General features: G+C 38.4%; 1 protein-coding gene across 5 annotated transcripts in view; it reads left to right on the top strand.

The window, feature by feature from the left end:
* Positions 1-25,573, top strand: part of COL14A1 (collagen type XIV alpha 1 chain) — a 243,560-nt gene that overhangs the window by 186,664 nt on the left and 31,323 nt on the right. For all 5 annotated transcript variants that reach the window (XM_060195648.1, XM_060195647.1, XM_060195649.1 and 2 more), the window contains 3 exons: positions 284-337; positions 14,915-14,968; positions 15,429-15,500. In XM_060195648.1, coding sequence (XP_060051631.1) covers positions 284-337; positions 14,915-14,968; positions 15,429-15,500 — 180 coding nt within the window. The remainder of the gene's footprint in view (positions 1-283; positions 338-14,914; positions 14,969-15,428; positions 15,501-25,573) is intronic.

Raw genomic sequence — 25,573 nt, 5'->3', positions numbered from 1 at the left:
TTCTAAAGTCATCTGTGATCTTGGCAATAAGAAATTTCTATATTGAAGATTGGAAGCTGAAATTCATTTACTATAAATCACTTCAGACTAATTCTCTCTAGATTGAACCCAAATGGGGGACATTCCTTTCCTGGGAATATCTGGCTTCTGAATTCTCATTCAGAAAGATCACATCTTTATGATCTTAGGTTTTGTTTGAAGGTTGTTATATACTCAGGGAACTTGGTTGAAAGGGTAATTGATTTCCTTGAATCTGATACATTTCTGTCATTGTTCTACCTAGGGTGTCCCAGGTGGTGTTGGTTCACCAGGACGTGATGGCTTACCAGGCCAGAGGGTAAGAGCTTGCCCAAAGTTGGTTGTTAGAACAATACAATCCTCACCAAGTCACTCTGTGACTGGCAGGTTATGAAAGGAAGATAAGCCATGTGTGTTTTCTCTCCTGCTACAATCTACCTCTTCTCTGTCATTTCCCCTTCATTGATATCTTCTTTGTCCATCACTTAACATCAGAATCTGGAAGCAGACCAAACCTTCCCAAATTAGCAACATTTCTTTCTGGACATCCCTACAACCTAAATACAACTTGTACTGATAGTGCACATTGGTTTTGGAAGATTTTCCAGTTCTTTCAAACCTGAAGTCATATGAATCAAGGTTGAATTATTGTGAATATAAGTAAGATTCTCTAATAAAATAGGTCAACCTGTTCAAGTTGTACAATAGTCAAGACTTTGTAAGGTAGTTAGGAAAGGGATGAACTGGCACCTGATACTTAGTTGATGCTTCATTACTAAAGTTTAATCTAAGAGTATAGTTTACCAGGGGGAATGTACCATGTGCTATACTGAGTTTTTAGAGCGATCTATGGAATAACAAAAACTAGATAACTAAGGTAAACTTGAAGAGCTGGGTAAAGCTTCCCAACTGACGTTGAGTCTCAAATGAAAGAAACTATCCAGGTGCATTAGGGGAAAGGAAACTGTTGCAGGAAGTAAATAGCATATGCAAGGCAATCAAGTTTAAGAGAAGATGGGGGTATTTCCAGTGAGTGCTTAATATGGCTGTAGATTAGAGTACAAGTGTGTGTGTGATGTGTATGTGTCTGTGTGTACACATGTGTACATGTCTTTGTGTTTCTCTGTGAAGAGTTTATCAGATCACAAATTCAGTATAATTGCCCTCTTTTCAGAATAATAATCTTGAATTCTAACAAGAAGGCTAGGAAATCACTAACTTTTCAGTAAAGGAGAGGCTTATCTTCCTAAAATGTTAATGGTATAGGAGTAAAGGGCTCTTTAACTTTACTCAAGACTGAATCATACAGAGTGATAATCATTTAGGTCCAATACAGTGGAGGACACTATTTTTAGCATTCACTGTGGGTAGAATTGACCTACAAGTTTGGTAATCAGATGGCTGGAAGCTGCCTTGCCCTGTTTAGTTCAAAGTAGCTATATATTGTTTAAGAATGTGGACTTTTCCCCCCTCCCTCTAAGAGCATATATGTGATACTATAAAATGTTTCCATCTTTTGTACCAAACATATTTGTTTAAAATCTCAGTTAAGTCTCTTTCCATCAAGTAGAATTATTCCGTTTGTGTAATATATCTAGGTGAATGTATCTAAAAGAACCCTTCTATAAAAATTAGATTTATGTATGTTCCTTGTGCATGTGGAAGAAGTGTCTAGAAGTATTTATATGTTTTGGCATAGGTTTCAGGATAAGATCCTGTGTGGTTACACACCTAGATTCCTGAGGCTATGAAAATGGTAATTCTAGAGATTTGGTTCAGTGAATTTACTTGATTTATCTACATACAGAGTCTAGTCTTGGTAAATAACTCCCAAGTCAAACATATTAGAGTAGTGTTTCCATCATTTTGGTTTTGGAATTATTTCTTTGAAAACCAATATACCAAAACACTCTTTTTATAAATATTTTATTTCTTCAAATGTGTTTTCTTTTTTAATTTTATGTATTTTAATAAGATAATATCTCTAAGTATATTTATTTTATTCTCTCCTGAATTTTGAATTACAAAGGTTTTAGAATTTGTCCTATGCCTACTTTCAAAAATTCCTGACTATACTAAACTTACATTTAAAATCCGGTTTTCAGAAGAAACTCCTTTATAAAAATCATTTTTAATGTATTATTCAAATCCTGTGGTAATTGTTTTATCAATATTTGAAAACAATACTATTTCCTTGTTCAAATATACAGGGCAGTGGACATGCAGTATAAAATTTACGGCTGCAACCTTGCATTGTAGAATATGACTTCCTTGCTTATAATAACGCCAATGTTTTTGTCAATACAATTATTTTGTGGTCAGTGTGGGCCTTATTATACATGTTGAATTTCACCACTGTTAAGCCATTTTTTCATTTAGATAGACACAAAGGAGGAGAGAAGCCACAGCACAGTCACAGAGCTGTTCCCAGTGCCCTGGTACTCACATGTGGAGACCTAGACCAAATGTGTGGTCAGGCAGACACCCTTCTTATGAGATATTCCTCCAGTTCCTTTTTTTTTTTAGCTCCTGGTAGACTAATTTTTTTAGGTATAGTTCAATAGACAAAAGAGACTGTTAAAGTGTGGGAGAGAGAGAGAGAGAGAGACTGAGACTACATTAGTCCACTGCTTGTGAAGTTTCCCCTGTGCAGGTGTTCCTTGGCAGTGGTTGGGGGCTCAAGCCAGGGTCCTAATGAGTGGTACAGTGTACATATACCAGGTAAGCCATCTCCTGGTCCCCTGAGCACATATCTTAATTAAACATTTATGTGCATCCAGTATGCTCAACCCAGAGAGTTTTGCCCACAACTGCTTTAAAGGGGGGAAAATCTATAAGAAGACATTTTTTTCTAAGCTTTTTATAAGAGATTTAATATTGATATATAAAATTATAAAATAACAGGTATTATTTCACACCTTTCCTACCATCAAAGTTCTGTATCTCTTAATACTTTCTTAAATAAAAATAAAAAAATTAATTAATTAATTAATTTTTTTAAAAAGTTCTGTATCTCCATTCCCTCCACTGGAAACTGCATTAGTTCTCCCAAGATCACAGATATGGGTTGACTTTATTTCTATAATTATCTATCTGTATCTATATATATTTGCCCATTTTTACTATAGTACTGCCTTCTCTCTTCTCTCCCTTTTTTTAGTGATTTATTCATTATTAACAAGATTGTAGGATAAGAGGGGTACAACTCTATACGCTTGCCACCATCAGAGTTCTGTATACCATCCCCTCTATTAAAAGCTCCCCTATTCCTTATCTCTCTAGGGGTATGAACCAAAATTACTCATGAGGTGCAGAAAGCAGGTCTGGCTTCTATAATTGCTTCTCTGCTGAACATGGACATTGAGAGGTGGATCCGTATTTCCAGCCTGTCTCTTTCCCTAGTGGGTTAGGGTTCTGGGGAGATGGGGTTCTAGGACACACTGGCGAGGTCGTCTGCTAAAGGAAGTCAGGATGATATTATGGTAGCATCTGAAATCTGGTGGCTAAAAAGCAGTAAGATATAAGTCAGGACAAATTGTTTAATAAACAGAAACCTAAAGGTAAGAATAGAGCAGATGGAATTAAGGGTCTTGGTGTGGAAAAAACCTAGGCAGTCCATTTTAGATGTATTCCAAGTGCTCTCTACTGAAGGAGATGGGAGGATATGGTATTGTCAAGAGCATGATTCTTTTTCTTTTCTTTACCCTGAACACCTGAATGACTTAATGTCGCTATGTCTCCATTTCCTCCTGATCCTAAAACCACAGTAGTCACAGAAGGAGGAAGCTGGAATAAATCTGTAATATCCTATCAGTGCATGTATTTCCTTGGAGAATTTCAGGGTGAGTGTGAGTTGACGGTGTTGTAGGAGGGCTAGGATGTTCCTTATGCCCATTCCTCTTTATTTTCCATCTGTATCTTCTCACTGAGAGTTTCTGAACTTCTGGTCCAATGTGAAAAACTTTACTTAGACTCACAGTTTAGGGAGCCTGTGCCAGTATTACTCTTCAGTTCATCTTGGAAGTAAGGAGAGCTTAACAAAGTATAAGAAAGAGCCCACACATATATAAGATGTAACATGCTTCTTAAATATTTCTAATCTTTTCTGGGTCTTCCTAAGAAAGATCTTTTTGGAAGTTATGTAGTTCACATTGAAAAGTTGGAATGAGGCCAGCAAACTTTGGCCTTCACTGAACAAGTTTCAGCTCCTTAAGAGGAGCACAAACACAGGACCATACATTTAAAATCAACTGTAACCAATAAAGTGGGCTTAAATATTCTATTCAATAAAAGAAAATGGTAATTATGTAAAAGGGTAGAAGTGTTAATGCTATAGTCGTAGTTGTCACTGTGAAATATATAAATGATTAAATCAGTACTTTGTACTCCTTAAACTAACCCAAAATTGCATGTCAAATATAGTTTAGTACAATCAAGAAGAAACTATAAATTCAAATAAAGAATTTTTTAAAAATTAAAAGTAACAACTAGAGAAAGATTTCTGCTGCTAGCACACTGGGCTTGCATGTTCCTGGTTAGTCCCTGGTATAGATGTGCCAAACTGGTGTTCTCTTTTTGTTTCTCTCCCTCTCTGTATCTCTCTCTCTTTCTCTCTCTGTCTTTGCTATATATGAAACTTTTTTCATATGTAGCAAATAAAGCAATTGTTTTTACACAAGAATATAGCTTAGCACTAGCCTGTGATAGTATTGGGTATTGAACCTGGGACCTCATAGCCTCAGGCATGAAAGCTGTTGACATAACCATTATGCCACCCCCTTGGCCCTAAAGTATTTTTTAAAGATATTAAAAAAGTAAAAAACAACAGTTCAAGTTCAGACTTAAAGATGAGTGCATTCAGGCAACCAGTTTTCACTCTGAACCTTCCCAGCCAACATTATTCATTTCCTGCCATTCTTTCCTATCTCCTTCTTTCCCACTTCATCCTCTTTCTTTGGTATCTGGGATCTCAGGGGCCTATCCTGTGATCTTTGAGCTGCTCTGTTGTAGAATGGATCCTTGTGGTCCTTGGGGAATCTAGGAAGAACAGTTAAGTCATGGAAAATAAATAGAAATGGGGAAAATAACTGGGAAAGAGAGAACACAAGAAATAACTTCTTTTCCAGTTCTGAAACTCATATCCCCAGACCACCAGGTCTCTTTCAAATACTCCAGATAGAAATTTTAATGAAAAATATCATCTTCCAAATTCTTAAAAATGATTATATAAATAGATGCAAAAAATAGAAATGACAGGGTGATAGATATTTTTTGGCACCTGGAAGATAGTAATTCCTCCACTATATAGAATGCATTCATTTTTAAACTCAAAGTAAACTTAATTTGGAATATTTCCTTTCTCCACTACTTCCTACATCTAACCATTACCATCCTTTTTTCATCTACAAAAAAGGAAAGACTGATTAAAGAAAAAGTTATCAGGAGTCAGGCAGTTGCACAGCGGGTTAAGCGCAGATGGCGCAAAGTGCAAGGACCAGCATCAGGATCCCAGCACCCGGCTCCCCACCTGCAGGGGAGTCGCTTCACAAGTGGTGAAGTAGGTCTGCAGGTGTTTATCTTTCTCTCCCCCCCTCTGACTTCCCCTCCTCTCTCCATTTCTCTCCTATCCAACAACAATGACATCAATAACAGCAACAATAACTACAACAATAAAAAGAAAAAAGAGGCAACAAAAAGAAATAAATGAATAATAAATAAATAAACCAGAGCTAAGCAGTGCTCTGGTTAAAATTAAAAAAAAGGAAAAAAAATTTTTAAAGAGTTATGTGTATGAATTCTCTGAACCTGTGACGTTAGGAGATTGTTAGGGTGGTTACAGGATAAATATCAGAGACCTGAACTATGAACCACGCATAGCTGCATGACAATGAGCCAGTTACTTAATATTCCAAACCTTACTTCCCTCTGTGGAAAAAACAGCACTTGACTCTATAAAGAATTTCAATGTATAAGTTCATTTTTTGTTAACATTGGTATTTATTACTTGTTAATATAAACCAAGTGAGTCAGGATAGTATATTTCATAATTTCTGGTTCAATCCCCAGTGTTAGGCTCAATTCCTAAGGCTCCTTAGAAAATTTTAGAGAACTATTTTAAAAATCCTAAAGAATAAACAAGTTAATGTTAATGTTTTTGTGCATTCCACCTTGAAAAGACAGTTGGGTTTTTTTTGTTTGTTTGTTTGTTTTTATAAAATGGAAACATTGATAAGACCATAGGATAAGAGGGGTACAATTCCATACAGTTCCCACTACCAGAGTGCCATGTCCCATCTGCCCATTGGAAGCTTTCCTATTCTTTATCCCTCTAAGAACATGGGCCCGGGACCATTATGGGGTCCGGAAGTTGAGAGGTCTGGCTTCTGTAATTGCTTCTCCACTGGACATGGGCGTTGGCAGGTCAGTCCATACTCCCAGTCTGTTTCTGTCTTTCCCTAGTGGGGCAGGGCTCTGGAGACGTGAGGTTCCAGGACACATTGGTGAGGTCATCTGCTGAAGGAAGTCAGGATGACATCTTGGTAGCATCTGCAACTTGGTGGCTGAAAAAGCACAGATATTTTTTTTTATGGTCCTCAAGCCCCTTTCTCTATCTCTCCTCCTTCCCTTCCTTCCTTCCTTCTTTATATTTCTTCCTTTCTTTTCTTTTTCTTACTCCCCCACTTCTGTTGTAGATGTGGTTTCACCAATCTGGGCTTTTTCAAAAATTATATTTGTAGTATGTAGTACATGTTAAAATACCACTTTATAGCTAATATATGTGTGTGCTTGAATGCACACTGTGTGTGTGTGTGTGTGTGTGTGTGTGTGTGTGTGTGTGTGTGTGTGTGTGTGTAGCATAATTCAATCTGGTTTCACACATAGGGGTTGATGTAGTATTTGTATCCCAGGCCAGTGTTTACAGAGTCTGTGGTTTTTTACAGCTTGGCCTCTTAGTCAGGTGGTTGGTTTTAATCCTGTGCTGTAAATAGCAACCTTATTTCTTAGGGCTGACTACTACACTGGTTGTTGCTGTTACAGCAACCCACAATCATGCCTCAGGGCTGCAGTTTTGCATTGGAAATTTCTTGAAGTATTGTCCTAGCCCTCACTACTTGAGTTTAATTTGTTTCAACAGGTTTGCCAGGTGCCACATATGAACAGATGTCATTCTGCCTGACAGTACAGCACTAGGCAAAGAACTGACCATAGTTCAGAGTCTTGAAATTATTATTCATGACTCAACATTGTAGGTCTCAAAAAAGGTATCCATAGCAAATATCATAATTGCTATCTCATGTACCTATTTCTCATAGGCACATTAAAATATTTCTACCTTCTGATTTCATTAATTTTTTGTGAACATATCAGTTTCTTTCTTTAAATGTTGTAAATACAGCACTACAAACATTTTAGGATCCTAAAGAAAAAAAAAGTATCTATACATACACATATTTACTTTGGATTATGGAACTTGAAAATAAACATTAGTAATTGTTTAATGGACTGTTCAGAAAATACTGTGCTTTGCCAATTTTAGCCATAGTTAAATTTAGGATTCATTCAAATATCAGAAATTTTGTAGATAAATTTAAATCACAGCCAACCATAACTTAATAAGTTGCTCCTAGCCAAATGTTTTTAATAACAAATTATGAAAAATCCTTTCAAGTTTTTATAGCAAAGATTATTCTTGATGTGGGTTGTGGGTACATATTAATATTTTGAGGCAGAGATCTCAAGAAGGAAAAATGTCTGAAGTTACTCATGTTAATAAGACACCCCTGTTTTTTGGTGGCTATTTTCTTGTACTTGCTGGGTTAAGTGAATTCCCATATTGTGCTTATCATTTCGTCTTCTAGCCCCGACTAATCATTCTTCATTACTTAATGAAAGGGTTGTACTTTCTATGAGGGTGCTTAACTAACAAGCACATCTTCTCTGATTGACTCCATGATATGAAGTGGAAATTTTTTTAGATGGAGAAGTGTTTGCAGAAATGCAAATGCATGGTTTGCTGTTAAAGGTAGGAAACCATTCAATGAGCTTTGATAAAGTTGAAACTGAACCCAAAGCTAGATTTTTCCAACTCCAGCTTGTAAAACTGTGCCTTGTAAAGTGATGAAATTAGACAGTTTTTCTATTCACCAAATATGATTTTATATTTTAAAAATGTGTTATTCTTGCTGTTTACCTTGGGAAGAAAAGGTGAGAAAAAGGACCTGAGCCCTCTCTGAGGTTTAACTGGTTGGTTGTAATGTGGATGCTACAGTCTAAACCAGGAGGCTAGTGTTGTGGACCTATCCAGAGTCCCTAGATTTAAACACCATCTCTTCAGTGCAACCCTTCCTGTATCCCCAAGCCTGGATTAGATGCTCTTCCTACATGACTCATGGAACTCTCTAGCTAATTATTATCAGAATTCATTTCTTCCTTCAGTGACCATAAACTGTGAACTTCTCTCCAGTCAGAGCTGAGCATCATTGTCTACCCAAGACCAGCAGAATACTGAACACAAAGTAGCTCTGCATATTTTCTTAATACTGTGAAACTTACAAAGAAAATTCTTTCAAAGATAAATTCACTGGTGTGATTTAAAAGAAATGGAAAAATATAGGGAGAAACTTAAATACACAGTAGATCCAAAGATTTGAAAAGAGGCCAGAGCCCCCCTAGGGAAAGAGAGAGGCAGGCTGGGAATATGGATCGACCTGTCAATGCCCATGTTCAGTGGGGAAGCAATTACAGAAGCCAGACCTTCTACCTTCTGCAACCCACAATGACCTTGGGTCCATACTGGGAGAGGATTAAAGAATAGGAAAGCTATCGGGGAAGGGGTGAGATACAGAGTTCTGGTGGTGGGAATTATGTGGAGTTGTACCCCTCTTATCTTATGGTTTTGTCACTGTTTCCTTTTTATAATTAAAAAAAAAAGAAAGAAAGAAAAATTCCAGAGTAGAATAAACTCTGGGGTGGGCGCTGTTGATAATTTCATCAGATCTTGTTTACCTGACAGATTATTCCACTTTTCCAAGTTGTTCTGAATGTTGCTGCTAAACATAAAATTGTCCCTTTACAGAGACCTGCCTTTGGTGATGCCATCTTAGTCTCCGGTCAGTGAATAAGCAATATGAGTTTCTAAAACCTCGTAATGTTAAAAAATAAATAAGTAAAAAGAAAAGACTGAAGTGTAACACACTTCTCATGAGCTCAGACTGAGACAAAACTACTAAATCTAATTCTCCCCTCCCTCCCTCCACCTCTCTATTATATTACAGATTCTTACTAAGAATGCTTTCTGTATGTAAATCAAATGCTCAAGCATTTGGATTGCTTCTGGTAAAAGTTACCTCTTTAAAGTACATTGACATGACATTTTAGCTTCTACTGGTGCATGATTCCTAGTGCCCTTCCTCTATGCTTGTAGAAAATTCAAGAACAAGAAGGGATGATGGTGGCATTTCCCCCTCTGTCCTCTACATTTTTTTGAAACCAATTATACCTTTGACTAGTATTTTTTTTAATTGCCATCAAGGATATTGCTGTGGCTTTCTGCTTGCATTGTTCCTGGCCTTTATTTGGTTATTTATTTTCTTTTCTGATAGGACTAAAGAATTTGAGAAAGGAGGTAGAGATAGGGAGGGAGAGAGATATATGCAGTACTTGTTTCACCACTCATGAAGTATCCCCCCTGTAGGTGGGGAGCTGGGGCTCGAACCAGGATCCTCACTATAGTAAGGTATGCGATTATCCAGGTGTGCCACTGCCCAACCCCCTGACCAACATTAAATTATCCAACATGATAATGGAAACATTTCTTTCAGAAGCCTCAATTTTATTTAAATTTGACATTTTTTTAGTACCTAATTCTGTGACGACAGTATGCTAGGAATGTAAAGATGGATTAAGCATAATTACTGCTCTCAGAAAAGAAATCTCAACTTCAAAAGATTATTTTTAGGGAAGGGACATAAAATATGCAATGTTTTCTAGTCTCCTACTTTGATTTGCTCACCTTGAAAACCTTAGCTCTTCCATAAAATTTAGCTTGTATATAAAAACAGCATTGCATTGTCTTCCTCTCCAGATGATATACACTTGGTGTCTATAAATCAAGAAAATTCAAAACTGCTCACAAGATTATACTGTGAAGGAGAAAACTGACAGATAATTGCTTTTAAAATGCTTTCCACATGACTGGGAGAAGGGAGTAAATGTGTCATTTCCTGAAGATCTTTCTAGAAATAATTCCATTTTCTTTTAAGAAAATATATCATAGATGCATCCCTCTGTAAGTAAAATTGCCACCACTTGTTGTTGAGCTTTTTCCCCTCTGGATACAGTCTGGAACAATTTCAGGAACAAATTCCTGCAGCAGTGCTACAGTTTTGATGCTGGGCAGTTGTGTTAGCCATGTGTGATGTGTTAACTCACATGTCGGTTTACTTTTGCTCTTCATGCAGGGCTAAAAGTTTTCAGACAGAAAATCGCACTGGGTTAAGTGCACATAGTGCAAAGCACAAGCACCAGAGTAAGGATCCTGGTTTGAGCCCCTGGGGGCCCCAGCTGCAGGGGGGGGTCACTTCACAAGCAGTAAAACAGGTCTGCAGGTATCTATCTTTCTCTCCCCCTCTCTGTATTTCCCTCCTCTCTCGATTTCTCTCTATCCTATCCAACTACAACGACAGCAATAACAACAATAATAACAACAACAACAATGATAAACAACAAGGGCAACAAAAGGGAAAAAATAGCCTCCAGGAGCAGTAGATTCCTAGTGCAGGCACTGGGTCCCAGCAATAACCCTGAAGTCAAAAAAAAGCTTCTTGAATTATTGAATTCAATCCCATAGTTCATTGTTTCCTTATAAGAATTTTATCTAGGAAATAAATACAGATTTAAAAATTGCTTTGTTTTAAAATAGTAAAGTATCCTACACCTACCAGTCTCAAGTATTGTTGTTGCTTTTTTTCCCCCACTTCTATTATGAAGAAATGAGACTGGATGGGGCACATGGTGGTATTTATTCCTTCACAATCTGATCTTTTATGCTCTTTTGAGACATACTTTGCTTAAATTCTATATAACATAATTTTCAACCTACATCCGTAATAATTTTGTTAACAGATCCAAAGAAGTGCTTCATTTATTTTTTGTTTGCTTTCTTTTTCTTTATTGGGAGGAATTAATGGTTTACAGTCGACAGTAAAATATAATAGTTGGAACATATGTGACATTTCTGTTTTCCACATGATACTTTAACCCCCCCACACACCTAGGCATTTTTTTTAATTAACTAAAAAGAATGAACAGAAATAGTAGTAATTAGTAAAAAATAAATAAATAAAAAACATTGACCTGTATGTCAGTATAGAATAACTACTATACAAACAACTCTGATGTCTTAGTTATTTAATGAAATGGAAACAGTGTAATGCTGTTCAAAATTAGTGTTGTCCACAGTGTAGGGAAAGGAGCAATAAGGGCTAGTCCTGCTCCCTATAGTCACGTAGAGACTCTAGCTTTTTTATTCAGTATCAGGAATCAAACTCAGGACCTCATGCTTTTAAATCCTGTAGCCTACCACTGAGCTACTGCCCAAGATGACTCTGGCTTTTTAAATCTTGTGACACTCTCATCTTCATATGCTACAATGAACGCAAATAGAGAATTACTCATGGGAATTGTTTATGGTCCAGATGAGGAATTGGTCCCTTTATGTTGTTCAGAATTCAACAATGTAACTCCAGCATATTGGTAAAGAGGCTTGAGAACAGCCTTAAATGTGCTATGTTAGAAAAAGAACAGCTAGGGGGTCAGGCAGTGGCACACCGGGTTACGTGCACATAGTACAAAGTGCAAGGACCTGCACAAGGGTCCCAGTTTGAGCTCCCAGCTCCCCACCTACAGAGAGGTCATTTCTCAAGCAGTGAAGCAGATCTGCAAGTGTCTCTCTGTCTCTCTCCATCTTTGTCCTCCCCCCTCCTCTCTCAATTTCTCTGTCTTATCCAATGAAAAAAATGCAGAAATTGGCCTGCAGGAGCAGTAGATTGGTAGTGCAGGCACTGAGCCCCAGTGATAACCATGGAGGGATAAAAAAAAAAAAGGGGGGGGGGAGGAGAAAGAAAGAAGCCACAGATACTGGTGAAATTTAGAATTTTTTCTTTAACTGGACCTAGAACTCATTAAAACTGGTATTAGAATTCGAGTGCATGGTGGCAGGACCTTGTTGGCCAATGCTTTTCCTATACTCTTATTCTACCTTTTCTTCATACCAACTGTAATACCCTTCTTTCCCAGTCACATGCCTTTTCTGTCCAGCTCAAAATTCCTTCTTTCTCATTTGATGTCTCAAGACAGGGATACATAAAATGAATGCACCCTACCCCTAGAAGATGAATTTTCTTGACTATGTTAGATAGAAGTTCTTCTATCACTGGAAAAAGTATGAGTTTCCAAAAAGAAGTAGGGAAAAACAGCAAGGAAGCTGGAAGAAGTTGGTTGTAGTTGCTTAGAGAGAAATGGGTTATTCCCAAAATAAAGATGAGTTCTAAAGTAAAAAGTCTACTTCTCAGTAAGGAAATAACATAATGGTTATGCAAACACTCTTGTGCCTGAGGCTCCAAGGTCTCAGGTTCAATGCTCCACACTACCATAAGCCAGAGCATGAGCAGTGAAAGAGAGAGACATAGAGAAAGAGAAGTCTGTTTCTCATGTAGTCACTTAGTCATCATGTTTATTTTTTATTAGTAATTTAATAATGATTGACAAAATTGTAGGATAAGAGGGTTATAGTTCCCACCAGCAGAGTTTCATATCCATTCCCTGCATTGGAAAGTTCCCTGTTCTTTATCCCTCTGGGAGTGTGAACCAAAGATCTTTATGGGGAACAGAAGGTGGGAGGTCTGGCTTCTGCAATTGCTTCTCTGAGGGCTTGGGCATTGGCAGGTCAATCCATACTCCCAGCCTGTTTCTATCTTTCCCTAGTTTGGTAGGGCTCTGTGGAGGTAGGGTTCCAGGACACGCTGGTAAGGTCGTCTGCCCCAGGATGTCATGTTGGCGTCATGTATTATCTGCAATTTGGTGACTGAAAAGCACTAAGATATATAAAGCAGAACAAATTATTATCAGGAACCCAAGGGTAAGAATATAGCATGTTAGAAGAAGCTAGGAAGTCTTTTTTTAGTATATTCCAAGGGATGGCATGACTTTACTAATTTTTGCTTGAGCCAAAACCTAAATATATGGACCACCTGGGCCATGAGATAGGGCACATCTGCACATGTATATTTGTATTTGTTAATCTTGCATTTTGAACAAATTTGTATGGACCTATTCTTCTTCTAGCGTTTGCCCTTCTTCCGTAGCCAGTCAATAGCGTCAGGTTGAAAGCTGTCAGGAGCTGCTTGTTGCTGGCTTTGAAAGTGACTGGGTTCCATGTGGATTCAGTCGGCTAGGAAGGATCATTCGTCAGTTTCCCCAATGAATGGGTACTCACGGGATGCACCACGAGAAGGTAGATCCAATGCATCCCTATGGACCTATTATAAAATATATCTCAAAGATTATTTGCATTAGAAAGGCCAATGTATTTACTAAAGACTTATAACCATTGAAGAGTCATTCCAAATGTCATATTTTAGCACTCACATAATAATGATGCACATATATACACACACTTGATAGTTCAAGAAAATAATTTTATAAATATCATCTTTTGCTTTCTACCTTAGTCCCTTCCAACATAGAACAGAATGAGAAACTGTATGTACCTATTTGTAAGCATGTGATGACAAATATTCAGCAAAACTCCCTGCATCAAAATGTATCATTGTAGCAGAAACATATACTGAACTGTTGCAAAATTTCATATATTGTAATACTCCCAATTTTTTTTTAATTCAGGCTGCTATGTTAAAGGTTTCAGGCCCCAAACACTCTTAGAATATTCTCTCTGTCCTATCCAACAATGATGACATCAATAGTGGTGTTTTTGCTTTTTTTTTTTTAACAACAACAGTAACAACAAGGGCAACAAAAGGGAATAATTTTTTTTTTTTTAAGTAAAAGACTGGAGTTGGGCAGTAGCACAGCGGGTTACGCACATGTGGAGCGAAGTGCAAGGACTGATGTAAGGATCCCTGTAGGGGAGCCACTTCACAGGCGGTGAAGCAGGTCTGCAGGTGTCATTCTCTCCCCCTCTCTGTCTTCTCCTCCTGTCTCCATTTCTCTCTGTCCTATCTAACGACGACATCAATAACAACAACAATCATAACCACAACAGCAATAAAAAACAACAAGGGCAACAAAAGGGAAAATAAATGTTAAAAAAAATTTAAAAGGGGCCAGGTGGTGGCGCACCTGGTTGAGCGCACGTTACAGTGTGCAAGGAACCAGGTTTGAGCCTCTGGTCCCCACCTGCAGGGGTAAAGCTTCACAAGCAGTGAAGCAGTGCTGCAGGTGTCTCTTTGTCTCTCTCCCTATCACGCCCTTCCCTCTCAATTTCTGACTGTCTCTATCCAACAGATAAAGATTAAATTTTTTTTAATTTTAAAAAGAATATAAAAGACAGCAATTTATGTTTTTAGTTATGTCAAAAATTAATCCCCATTTCTCATGTGTTTCACTTAACAAAAATGCTTTCTGGAAACAAATTTTTATTTAAATTTCTAAGTGGTATTTCTTAGACCTAGAATTCTTACACTAAACAATTCAGTAGAGCCAACAGACACAAAAATCTTGCCATCAACAATTCCCTTGAAGAGTTTAAAAGCAATGAATCCTTGGAAGTCCAGAGCAATTGACAGAACTTAACCCCCAAATATTAAATGGGGTTCAGGGCATCTATCCTAGAAGCCATCAAGGCAGTTGCCGTTGACACAGTGTTTCTTATCCTTAGGGCTTTCCTGGAAAGGAAGGATCCTCTGGCCCTCCAGGACCACCAGGGCCAATTGTAAGTATTTGCAGAAACTCCTGGGATGTCCTCTGCTTTAAAGCCTTTCACTTAAGGGATTTTATTTTGCCAGACCTCTCGCCACTCCAATCTTGTTTGCTACAGTCTAAGAAGTTAGCCAAACCTTTCCCTAAAACATCTTTTAAGAATAATATGTACATATAGCTGATTCTTTCTCTGAGTTACTTTGCTAGAAGATCACCTGCTTTGATTTAGTTTTTATTAGACATAGTTCTTGAATTTCAAAAAACTATAACTAACCAATGGAGTGAAGAATTCTTTGTTGCCTACTCTTTCAGAGATAGGGACAGATACACAATGAATCCTGAATCCTTGCCATTAAAAACAACAACAACAACAAAGCACATTCTATATTTGTTGTTCTGTCTTGAGAGTTGGGTACTTTTGATAATACTAAATATGAGCATTCATCTTCACCTCATGTATTACCTCACTATAGGGCATTCCTGGAGCCCCTGGAGTCCCTGGAATCACAGGAAGTGTGGGACCTCAAGGCTCCTTAGGACCACCTGTGAGTATGCACTAACTACTCAGCATGGCTGTCTAGCCATCACGCCTGTTTATGTGTTTGAATTTTCCATCATTTCTCTTGGTCAGAATGTTTTTTTTATTTTCTTTTTTATATATTTATTTATTTATTTTCCCTTTTTGTTGCCCTTATTGTTTTTTTAGTTATTATTGTTGTTGTTATTGATGTCGTTGTTGTTGGATAAGACAGAGAGAAATGGAGAGAGGAGGGGAAGACAGAGAGGGTGAGAGAAAGACAGACACCTGAAGACCTGCTTCATTGCCTGTGAAGCGACTCCCCTGCAGGTGGGGAGCCCGGGGCTTGAACCCCGATCGTTACGCCGGTCCTTGCCCTTGGTGCCACATGAGTTTAACCCGCTGCTCTACCGCCCGACTCCAGGTCAGAATGTTTTAGTATTGAATTCTTTGAGAATCCATGAAGGGAACAGGAGAAAATCCTAGGAAAATTATTAATTCCTGGGAGACAGAACGTGGTGCAACCTGAGTGTTGAAACAGTGCTTCAGATGTGTCTTTCTCTATTTCTCCCTCCCCTCTCAAATTTATCTCTGTCTCTGCCCAGTAAATCAATTACATGTATGTATGGTCTGACCATGCCTATATCATCACCAAAGACAAATGGTTCCAATAAGGAATTATCAACCTTTCTTCTGCTTATATACATTTACACTGTGTGTAATTCTGTGTTTGGCTAGAAAAACTCAGTGTCATATTTATAAGGACTGGGTACAAATTCTATGTGTTGATTAGGTTTGGCTCCAAAGGATTAAAAAAAAAAAAAAAACTACAAGGCTTGAAAACTTCAAGAAATGATGAGAATGGAACAGATGTTCCTTCCTACGTTCTATAAGAAACACAAAATTTTCTGCTAAAACATATCCATACCTAATAAAGTAACGTATAAAGAAAAGCACAACTCAGGGAGTCGGGCGATAGCGCAGCGGGTTAAGCGCAGGTGGCGCAAAGTGCAAGGACCGGCGCAAGGATCCCAGTTCGAGCCCCCAGCTCCCCACCTGCAATGGAGTCCCTTCACAGGCGGTGAAGTCTTCAGGTGTCTTTCTCTCCCCCTCTCTGCCTTCCCATCCTCTCTCCATTTCTCTCTGTCCTATCTAACAACGACTTAAATAACAACAATAATAACTACAACAACAAAAAAACAAGGGCAACAAAAGTGAAAATAAGTAAATAAATATAAAAACATTTTTAAAAAAAATAAAAGCAAAAGTCATCCAGGAGATGGCACTGTGAATAAAACCAATTGGACTCTTAAGTATAATGTCCTGAAATCAGTCCCCTGCAGCACATGTACCATAGTGATGTCTGGTTCTTTCTCTCTCTCCTCTTCATTTTTCTTATTAATACATAAATAAAATATATTTTTTAAAAAGCACAAGAATAGATCTATTCAGTGATTACCTCCATGTGTATGTGTGTTCCTGATATCTTAGATTGGTCATTAAATGTGATCAGTAGGAGGGGTAAGGGAAGGAAGAGAAACAAATGAGAATATCTGAAACTGTTTCTTCATTTATAAAATGGGGTATTTGTGTTACATGGTCTTCTAAGCCACATTCGGCATCTTCTATGAGTTGCATCTTCTTACTCTTGGATAGAGATGTTAGTCAACATTCAGATATTATCTGTGATATACTAAGTCCGGCTGTATAAACTAAAAAAAAAAGAAAGAAAGAAAGAAAAAAAGAATCAAGATGTGTAAATATATATTATTCTGTGGGCTGGACAATGGTGTGCCTAGTAGAGTGTACATGTTATCATGCAGCAGGACCCAGGTTCAAACCCCTAGTCTGCATGGGCAAGGAAAAGTTTTAGAAGTGGTGAAGCAATGCAGTGGGTGGCTTTCTTTCTTTCTCAATTTCTCTGTCTCAACCAAATAAATAAATAAATAAGTAAAATATTTTAAATATATATATGTTATTACAAATGTGCTACAAATTTAGATGATATAAAATTTGAAGAGTGAAACTAAAAGAGGCTAATGAGGTAAGTCACTGTTTCCATTCTTCTTCTTCTAGCGTTTGCCCTTCTTCCGTAGCCAGTCAACAGCATCAGGTTGAGCCTGATGTAAAGTTTCGAGACCTCCTTTGAATCTGGAGAGGTGGCAGTCGTTGACTATGTGGGTCATAGTCTGTCTGTAGCCGCAGGGGCAGTTCCGGTCGTCTCTGGCTCCCCAGCGATGGAACATAGCGGCACACCGGCCATGGCCTGTTCGATAGCGATTGAGGAGGGCCCAATCATAACGTGCTAGGTCAAAGCCAGGTTGACGCTTGCAGGGGTCTGTGATGAGGTGTTTGTTCTTTACCTCAGCAGACTGCCAACTCTTTCCAAGAGACTGGAACAGAGAAGTTCAGTGTAGGCATAGTGTAGGCATGTTTCCATGACAAATGACAACAATCTCAGAATTTAGCACAGTATGTACCAGTTACCTTACAGCTCTGCAGATCAGAATTCTGAAACTAGTTCCAGTCATTTAAAATAAATGTGTTAGCATTTTTTTATGAAAGTTCCACACAAGAATTTATTTCTTTGCTTTTTTAAAATATCTAATGACTTCCCACCACCTTTGTTTCATGGCCCACTTCAGTCCTGTAAATCTGCAGTATTGTATCTCTCAGTTTTTCCTAAATCACACCCCCTGTGAATGCAGCTAGAAAGATCCTTTGATTGTAAGGACCAAAGTGATTACCTTCCAGCTACACAGATAATCCTAGATAATCTCCCTAAATATCTCTTAAATCAAGTCACATCATCAAAGTCCCTTTTGCCACATAAGGTAACATATTCACAGGATGTGAGGATTTGGACATTGACATTGCAGGGGGAGACCTTGTTCTTCCCTCCACAATAAGCAGGATATAGTAGATAAATTGACTTAAATTCAGACAGAACACACACAAGTGCCAGGGAAATAACTTAGCCTATTTTACAAGCCTGAGGTCTCAAAGGTCTCAGGTTTAATCCTTAGCACCAGTGCTCTGGTCCTGTCTCTACTGTCTCTCTAATTCTCTCTCCTAATAAATAAATCTTTTAAAAAACCTAAACGCACACACAAAGTTGGAGCATATAAAAATGCTTCCAGATTTTAACAAACACATCCAAGTTTACAATCCAAATAAATGCTTTAACAGTCACTTCGCAAAGATAAATTTGTTCCAGCTATAAAGATAGTACTGAAAACACTTATAAATCTCATCTTTTTAAATCAAGCTAGAAAAGATTTACAGAAGAAAGTGTGACTAATTTTCACATAGTTTTAATATATACAGAATGATCATCTCCTAATATGACTGTGCACGTGGCAACATTGACTGACAGTCATGTATGATGACACTTCCCTTTACCAGCCCATGCAATTCTGTCTCCACCATCCTTTCACTACAAGTCTATTTCTTCAATTCTAGGCTGCTCCTCACCAGAAGTGAGATTTGCAATCATTATCTCTGCTCCCAAAATGTGTTCTTGGGAATAAGAATTCTGGAATATCTCAACAAGATTTAGAGAGGAAGAGGTTCTAGTAAAAAAAAAAAAAAAATGTCTGGAGAGGTTGAATATTAAACCATTTTTTCACAAAGTCACAGAGGTCGTAGAACACCAAAGACTTTGAGAGATCCTGAAATAAACCATAAAACAAAAGAGGTTTCAATTTGGTTAAATAATAAACATATGTATTTACACACGAGGTATTTTGTTCTTTTCAGTTTTCATGGTATCTACTAAAACTTGTTTTCCTTGGGCCAGCAAAATAACTCACTTGAATAGCACACTTGTTTTGTACCATAGATGACCCAGGTTCATGACTGGACCCCACCATACTAAGAGAAGCTTCAGTGCTGAGGTATCTTTCTCTGTCTCTGTTTTTCCATCTAAAAGAAAAAAAAAAAAAAGACAACTTGGAAATCTGAAGCCCCAGTGAGATAAGTAAATAAATAAGCAAACAAACTAGCTTCCCTTAAACCAAGCCAAACTATTCATGGACCGAGAGAGACAGATAGGAGACCTTGGAAGAGGGCAGTAATATGTGTGGCAAGTAATGAGATTCACAGAGTATATTAAGTAGAGCCCCACCCTGCTTAATTACCTGGCCTTTTGCAGCTCTGCAATAGGCTTTAAGTATTTCATACAGCATAAGTAAAAACACCACAAATTTATTTCTGAAATAAAACATGATAATAATATTATCTCACTAAATCAACAGAAAGGGACACTTGATGGTAGTAGCATAAGGGGCCCCATGCCACTGACATTTTAGTCACACTGAATCTATGTGGTCTATAGATACTGCATAAGGATGCCAAGGAGGTTTGGGGTATCCTTTCAAAAGCCAGTTGTTCTCTGGACTGCCCAGCCCAAACTTTTTGTGCTTTGGACCATGAACAACCAGATGTCTTCTGGCTGCCAGACTGGCATAACTAGTAAAACAGGCTCACAGTCATGGTGTGAAGGCTTTGATTGATTTCCCATGGATCTCTGTCTAGGAAGGCAGGAGGGAAAGAGACCAAAAAAGACAAACTGCCCCAGTGAAAATAGCAACAGGTTTCCTGCAGTCAGTGCCAGGAACACTGGCTTTCTTGTTTTCTGCCTTGAGCCACCAATTTCCCAGGTCAGAATGTGCACTGCAGCTTTTGCGGTCACAGTTCCTCCCTGAGGTTTCAGCGTCAGCTAAGAGTTCATGCCTCCCCTGCAGTGCTGCAGATAACGGTGAGGGAAGGGCTGCTTGCTCCTGGGGTCATGGGGTAGGCTTGAAATCAATACAAGGCCAGTGTATTAGAAGTCAGGACCCGTGGGTCCTAGATTCAGCCCTGACATTATCTTAACTAGCTGTGTAAGCTGCATGACTGACACTGTTCAGCTGGCTTTTCAGGACGTCAGATCTCTGATACATTCATTTAAAAATATTTACTGAGAACAATGTATACAACATAGATGGAGGAAAGTGTACAAAAGATGACCACAAGTTTTCCATATTCATGGGAAAAATCTAAAGAAGTTTATTTTTCCCTCCACCGGTGTTATCTGTTGAGCTCCATGCAGACAACAAATCTACCACTCTCATTGACCATTTTTTCCTTTTTCCTATTATAATAGAGACAGACAGAAATACAGCATGAGTGGGAAAGAGGGAGAAAGATACAGAGTTGCTTTCACCCTGCTCCATCTCTCTCTTTCTCCCTCCCCCGCCTCGGATTTAATAATGATTAACAATATTGTAGGATAAGAAGGGTACAATACAGGGGGTCGGGCGGTGGCAGTGGGTTAAGCGCACGTGGTGCAAAACGCAGGGACCGGCTTAAGGATCCCGGTTCGAGCCCCCGGCTCCCCACCTGCAGGGGAGTCACTACATGGGCGGTGAAGCAGGTCTGCAGGTGTCTATCTTTCTCTCCCCCTCTCTCTGTCTCCCCCTCTCTGTCTTCCCCTCCTCTCTCCATTTCTCTCTGTCCTATCCAACAACAAAACAACGTCAACAATGGCAATAATAACCGCAACGAGGCTGCAACAACTAGGGCAACAAAAAGGGGGGAAAATGGCCTCCAGGAGCAGTGGATTCATGATGCAGGCACCGAGCCCAGCAATAACCCTGGAGGAAAAAATAAATAAATAAATAAATAAATTAATTAATTAATTAAATTAAATAAAAAGAAGGGTACAATACCAAACAGTTCCTACCAGCAGAGTTCCATATCCCATCTCCTCCACTGGAAGCTTCCCTATTCTTTATCCCTCTGGGAATATGGACCTAAATTCTTTATGGGGTGCAGAAGGTGGAAGGTCTGGCTTCTGTAATTGCTTCTTTGCTGGACATGGGCATTGGCAGGTCAATCCATACTCCCAGCCTGTTTCTTCTTCTTCTTCTTCTTTTTTTTTTTTTACTTAAGAAAGGATAAATTAACAAAACCATAGGGTAGGAGGGGTACAACTCCACACAATTCCCACCACCCAATCTCCATATCCCACCCCCTCCCCTGATAGCTTTCCCACTCTCTATCCCTTTGGGAGCATGGACCCAGGGTCATTGTGGGTTGTAGAAGGTGGAAGGTCTGGCTCCTGTAATTGCTTCCCCGCTGAACATGGGCATTGACTGGTCGGTCCATACTCCCAGTCTGCCTCTCTCTTTCCCTAGTAGGGTGGGTCTCTGGGGAAGCGGAGCTCCAGGCCACATTGGTGGGGTCTTCAGTCCAGGGAAGCCTGGCCGGCCTTTTCAAAGTTAACCAGCCTGTTTCTTCTATCTTCCCCTAGTGGGGTAGGGCTCTGGGGAGGTGGGGTTTCAGAACACATTGGTGAGGTTGTCTGCCCAAGGAAGTCCTGGTAGCATCTGCAACTTGGTGGCTGGAACGTGGTAAGATATAAAGCAGGACAAAATGTCTAATAGTCAGGAACCTGAAGGTCAGACTAGAGCAGATAGAACTAAGTGTATTTGTGTGGGAAGAAGCTATGTTAGGTATAGTCCAAGGGGCCCATGACCTTAGTAGTTTGTACCCTGCTGCTCCACCTCTTGTCAAGCTTTGTGTCTACAAGTGAGAAATAGGGACTCCAACCGGGGTCCTCATGCCTGGTGATTTGTGTACTTGACCATTTCCACTACCATTCCCCAGCTCCAGGGCAATATTTTTATATAAGTGAGTAAAATAAAAGACAAAAATTGAAAAGTACTTTAACACAAAGACAAGGAAACTGCTATGAAAGTTCCATGGAGAGAAATAGAATGGAAGACTCTGAGGAAGATGGAGTAGATCAGGAGAAGGCACCATTTTCAGTCACTTAACTATATACTACACAATTCCAGTGTATCACTTTACACTTTTACATGTATACAAGACTTGACAAATTCACTCACCACTTGAAGTTCTTCTGTCCTTTCAATGTCAAAAAAAAGCCCCTCTCCTATCCCTCCTACCTCTGTTTCCCTTTCTTTCTGACAACCACAATAGATTCCAAGGTCTAAAATTTAGTTTTGTTGGTTTATATGCCTCTTTATTTATATCCCACATTTGAGTGAAACCAACCACAAAGGATATGTCTTTTACTTGTTTTACTTAACAGTCACTTTGAGTTCCATTCATTTAATTATAAAAGGTATAATTTCATCTTTTAAACAACAGAGCAATATTCCTTTGAGTATATTTCCCATTGATATATATTTTTTTTGTCCAGTTATCTATTGATAGACATTTAGGTTGATTCCATGTTTGGGACTATTATGATCAGTGTTTCTGTGAGCGTAGGAGTACGTATGTCCTTTCAAATCAGTGTTATCATATTTTCTACATAAATATGAAGGCAGCATTTCAGTGAGACCTTGAAAAATGTATGGCATTTCCCATCCACAGAGACAGGAAGGTGATATGGTTGAGGTGGGAACTGTAGTAAAACAGAGCAAACACAGGACACCCAATGTGCTTTGTTTTAATATTTTTCAACTCATTGCCTTATTGCCACAACCACAATTTTATCTCAAGCTTTTCATTTCTCACTCAGGCTATCACAAGGAACCCTAGCTGGCTTCTTTACCTTTCATCTTTCTGTTCCTCAACTGTTACAAGGTCTTTCTCATCCTTTCTTGACTTGACTCCTTATACCAAACATATCCATACCAGAGGCTCAGCCCAGTGCGTATGCCCGGTCCTTCATGTTGACCTTTTACTGTCACCTCCAACTTGATCTCCCATCATCTGTTTGCTTGGATATGCCACCCCAAGTTATTAAAACTACCCAAATATTTGCCATACTGACTCACACATTTTTTAAACCTTTGAATTATCTTCCTATTTGTCCAGATTTTCTCCTGACTTCTCTACTTAGTGCTTTTTTTTTCAAAACTCTTCACTTCCTTTGTGAAAATACCCAAGTCTCCTTATATTGAGGTACTACTGTCCATGTCAGTCTCTCCACTAAATGGATAGTTCTTTAAGGAAAGAAATTTTATAACTGTTTTTATTCTTACACTATAGGTCAGTATCACAGGTGGTACTTCACTGAAAGAGGGTGAGAATGAAGTACATTTATGTTCCAATTTTACAGAGTACTAGAAGGTTATTCTTAAAGATTGGGGTCAGACCTTTGAACACAAACTAGAATGCTTTGATTCTGTTTAACAGACATATTTGAGGGAATTTTGACCATGATCTTTCATTCCTCTTTCCTGAAGCACTAAAATTCTGTACATCTATGAATGTAGCTACTGTACTTTCTTTTCTTTACATTGCAAGTGTTCCTGAACTTAAAGGGTAATGTGTCACTTCTCCTTGCCTACACCTACAGGGTATATGTGTTTTCCCTCAAAGCAGACTTTGGTGGAGTTATGATCCTTCACTGGCTTAGGAATTTTTATTTTGTTTTTGTTTTACTTTGCAAAAATCAAAGGAAAGATGTCAGAGAAGTTGGAATAAAAAAACTCCTTTTGAAGTACAGATATTTCACTAGTAAGGAATCTTTCACTGACACTGCTTGGTGTGTCATTTAGCTACTTAATAACAAACTTCATGAGGCTGAGGCTAAGAAATTGCAGGCCCCATCAAATGCATTCATCTCTATGGATCTAAAGCCGACCCAGTCCTTTTACCTTACCACTCAGGTTTACTCTGTAATTTCAAATCAGCCAATTTAATAAATGATAACTTGTGGAGGAAATGTCAAATAGTGTATTGCTCTGTAATTAAAAGCATTCCCGATCAAATGAAGTTTAAGAAAGATGGCTCAATACAGAAATATTGAATACTAAGATGAAATGCAAATAATCTACTCTTTTGTATGACTTCTGTAAGAACTAGATTATTTTCTATGTAAGAAAAGTATTGGGATTTTATATATTTACTTGTTTCCTAGGTGAAAGGTCTAATAAAATCCTGAGTGACTGGGGAAAAAGCAGACTCAAGTAAAAACCTACTTGAGTTAGGTTTGAGAGTGTATGTTTGCAATTTATTATTATTTCATTAGAAAAAAATTCTTTACTGTATTACCTAACAGATATGTTGAATGGTGTTCTGGTTATTGGCAGCAGTGTCACATCCTGGGAAAGTACACAGATTCTGGAGCATAGCTGATTCTATGCTTTGATTCTAGCTTTTCCATTTCTCTTAAGTGTGACCTACGTCAAGTTAATTATCCTCCCAGTGCATTATTTTTATATGTCAACATGAAAAGAAACTTACAGTTTTATTATCAAGAATATATAATTTTACAGGGGTTGTATAGAGTGAATGAATTATTCCTATAATTCTATTGTAAATGTTACAGAGGTTATCATGCTAAGTAAGTGCTTGGGATGTGGTCAGAACACCATGGGGGGGGGGGTGGTAGCACAGCAGGTTAGGTGCACATGGCCTGAAGCACAAAGACAGGCATAAGGATCCTGGTTTGAGCCTCCAACTCTATCTGCAGGGGAGCCACTTCACAAGCAATGAAGTAAATCTGCAGGTGTCTGTCTCTCCCCCTCTCTATCTTCCCCTCCTCTCTTGATTTCTCTCTGTCTTATGCGACAACAATAACATCTAGTGCTTGCAACGCTGTTTCTGTGAAGAATTTAATTGTTAACACAAGTAGCTCTTCTGTTCATTTAAACCTACTGGTGGACATTACTATGTCATTAGATACTTATGACCTGTGGAGCTTAAGAAAGGAGAGGAGAGGGTATGGCTATGGCTATATTTTATAAAGGAATAAGAGATTTATAAATCTTAATTTTTCAACAAATTTATGATGAAAATTAGATATTTGCTGTATTTTTCTAAGGATCTAGAGGCCTACTGCCTGGTTATGTCTTAAGTATGTGTCTTCTCTCTCTTCCTTCAAACAAACAGTGCAGATAAAGCACAAATTGACTTTTTATCTGTACTTGAAAATTCAATAATTTATTCATCCAATTAATACATCTCAATGGGATTTTGAATAGAGGCAGAGCTCCCTTCAGTAGGGAGGTGTCTAAATTGTATGCTGATAATTTCTAAGAAAGGTCAGACCAGTGGTTGTATAGAGGCTACACTGGAAAAGTCTTTAGTTAAGAAACTTAGAAGGAAACTATAGTAGCCCTGGTACAGGGCAGAAGC

This window comes from Erinaceus europaeus, chromosome 1 (assembly GCF_950295315.1).
Source record: "Erinaceus europaeus chromosome 1, mEriEur2.1, whole genome shotgun sequence".
In the NCBI taxonomy this organism is placed as follows: Eukaryota; Metazoa; Chordata; class Mammalia; order Eulipotyphla; family Erinaceidae; genus Erinaceus; species Erinaceus europaeus.
Note: the sequence above shows the minus strand (reverse complement) of the source record. Positions and strands in the feature narration are given on the sequence as shown.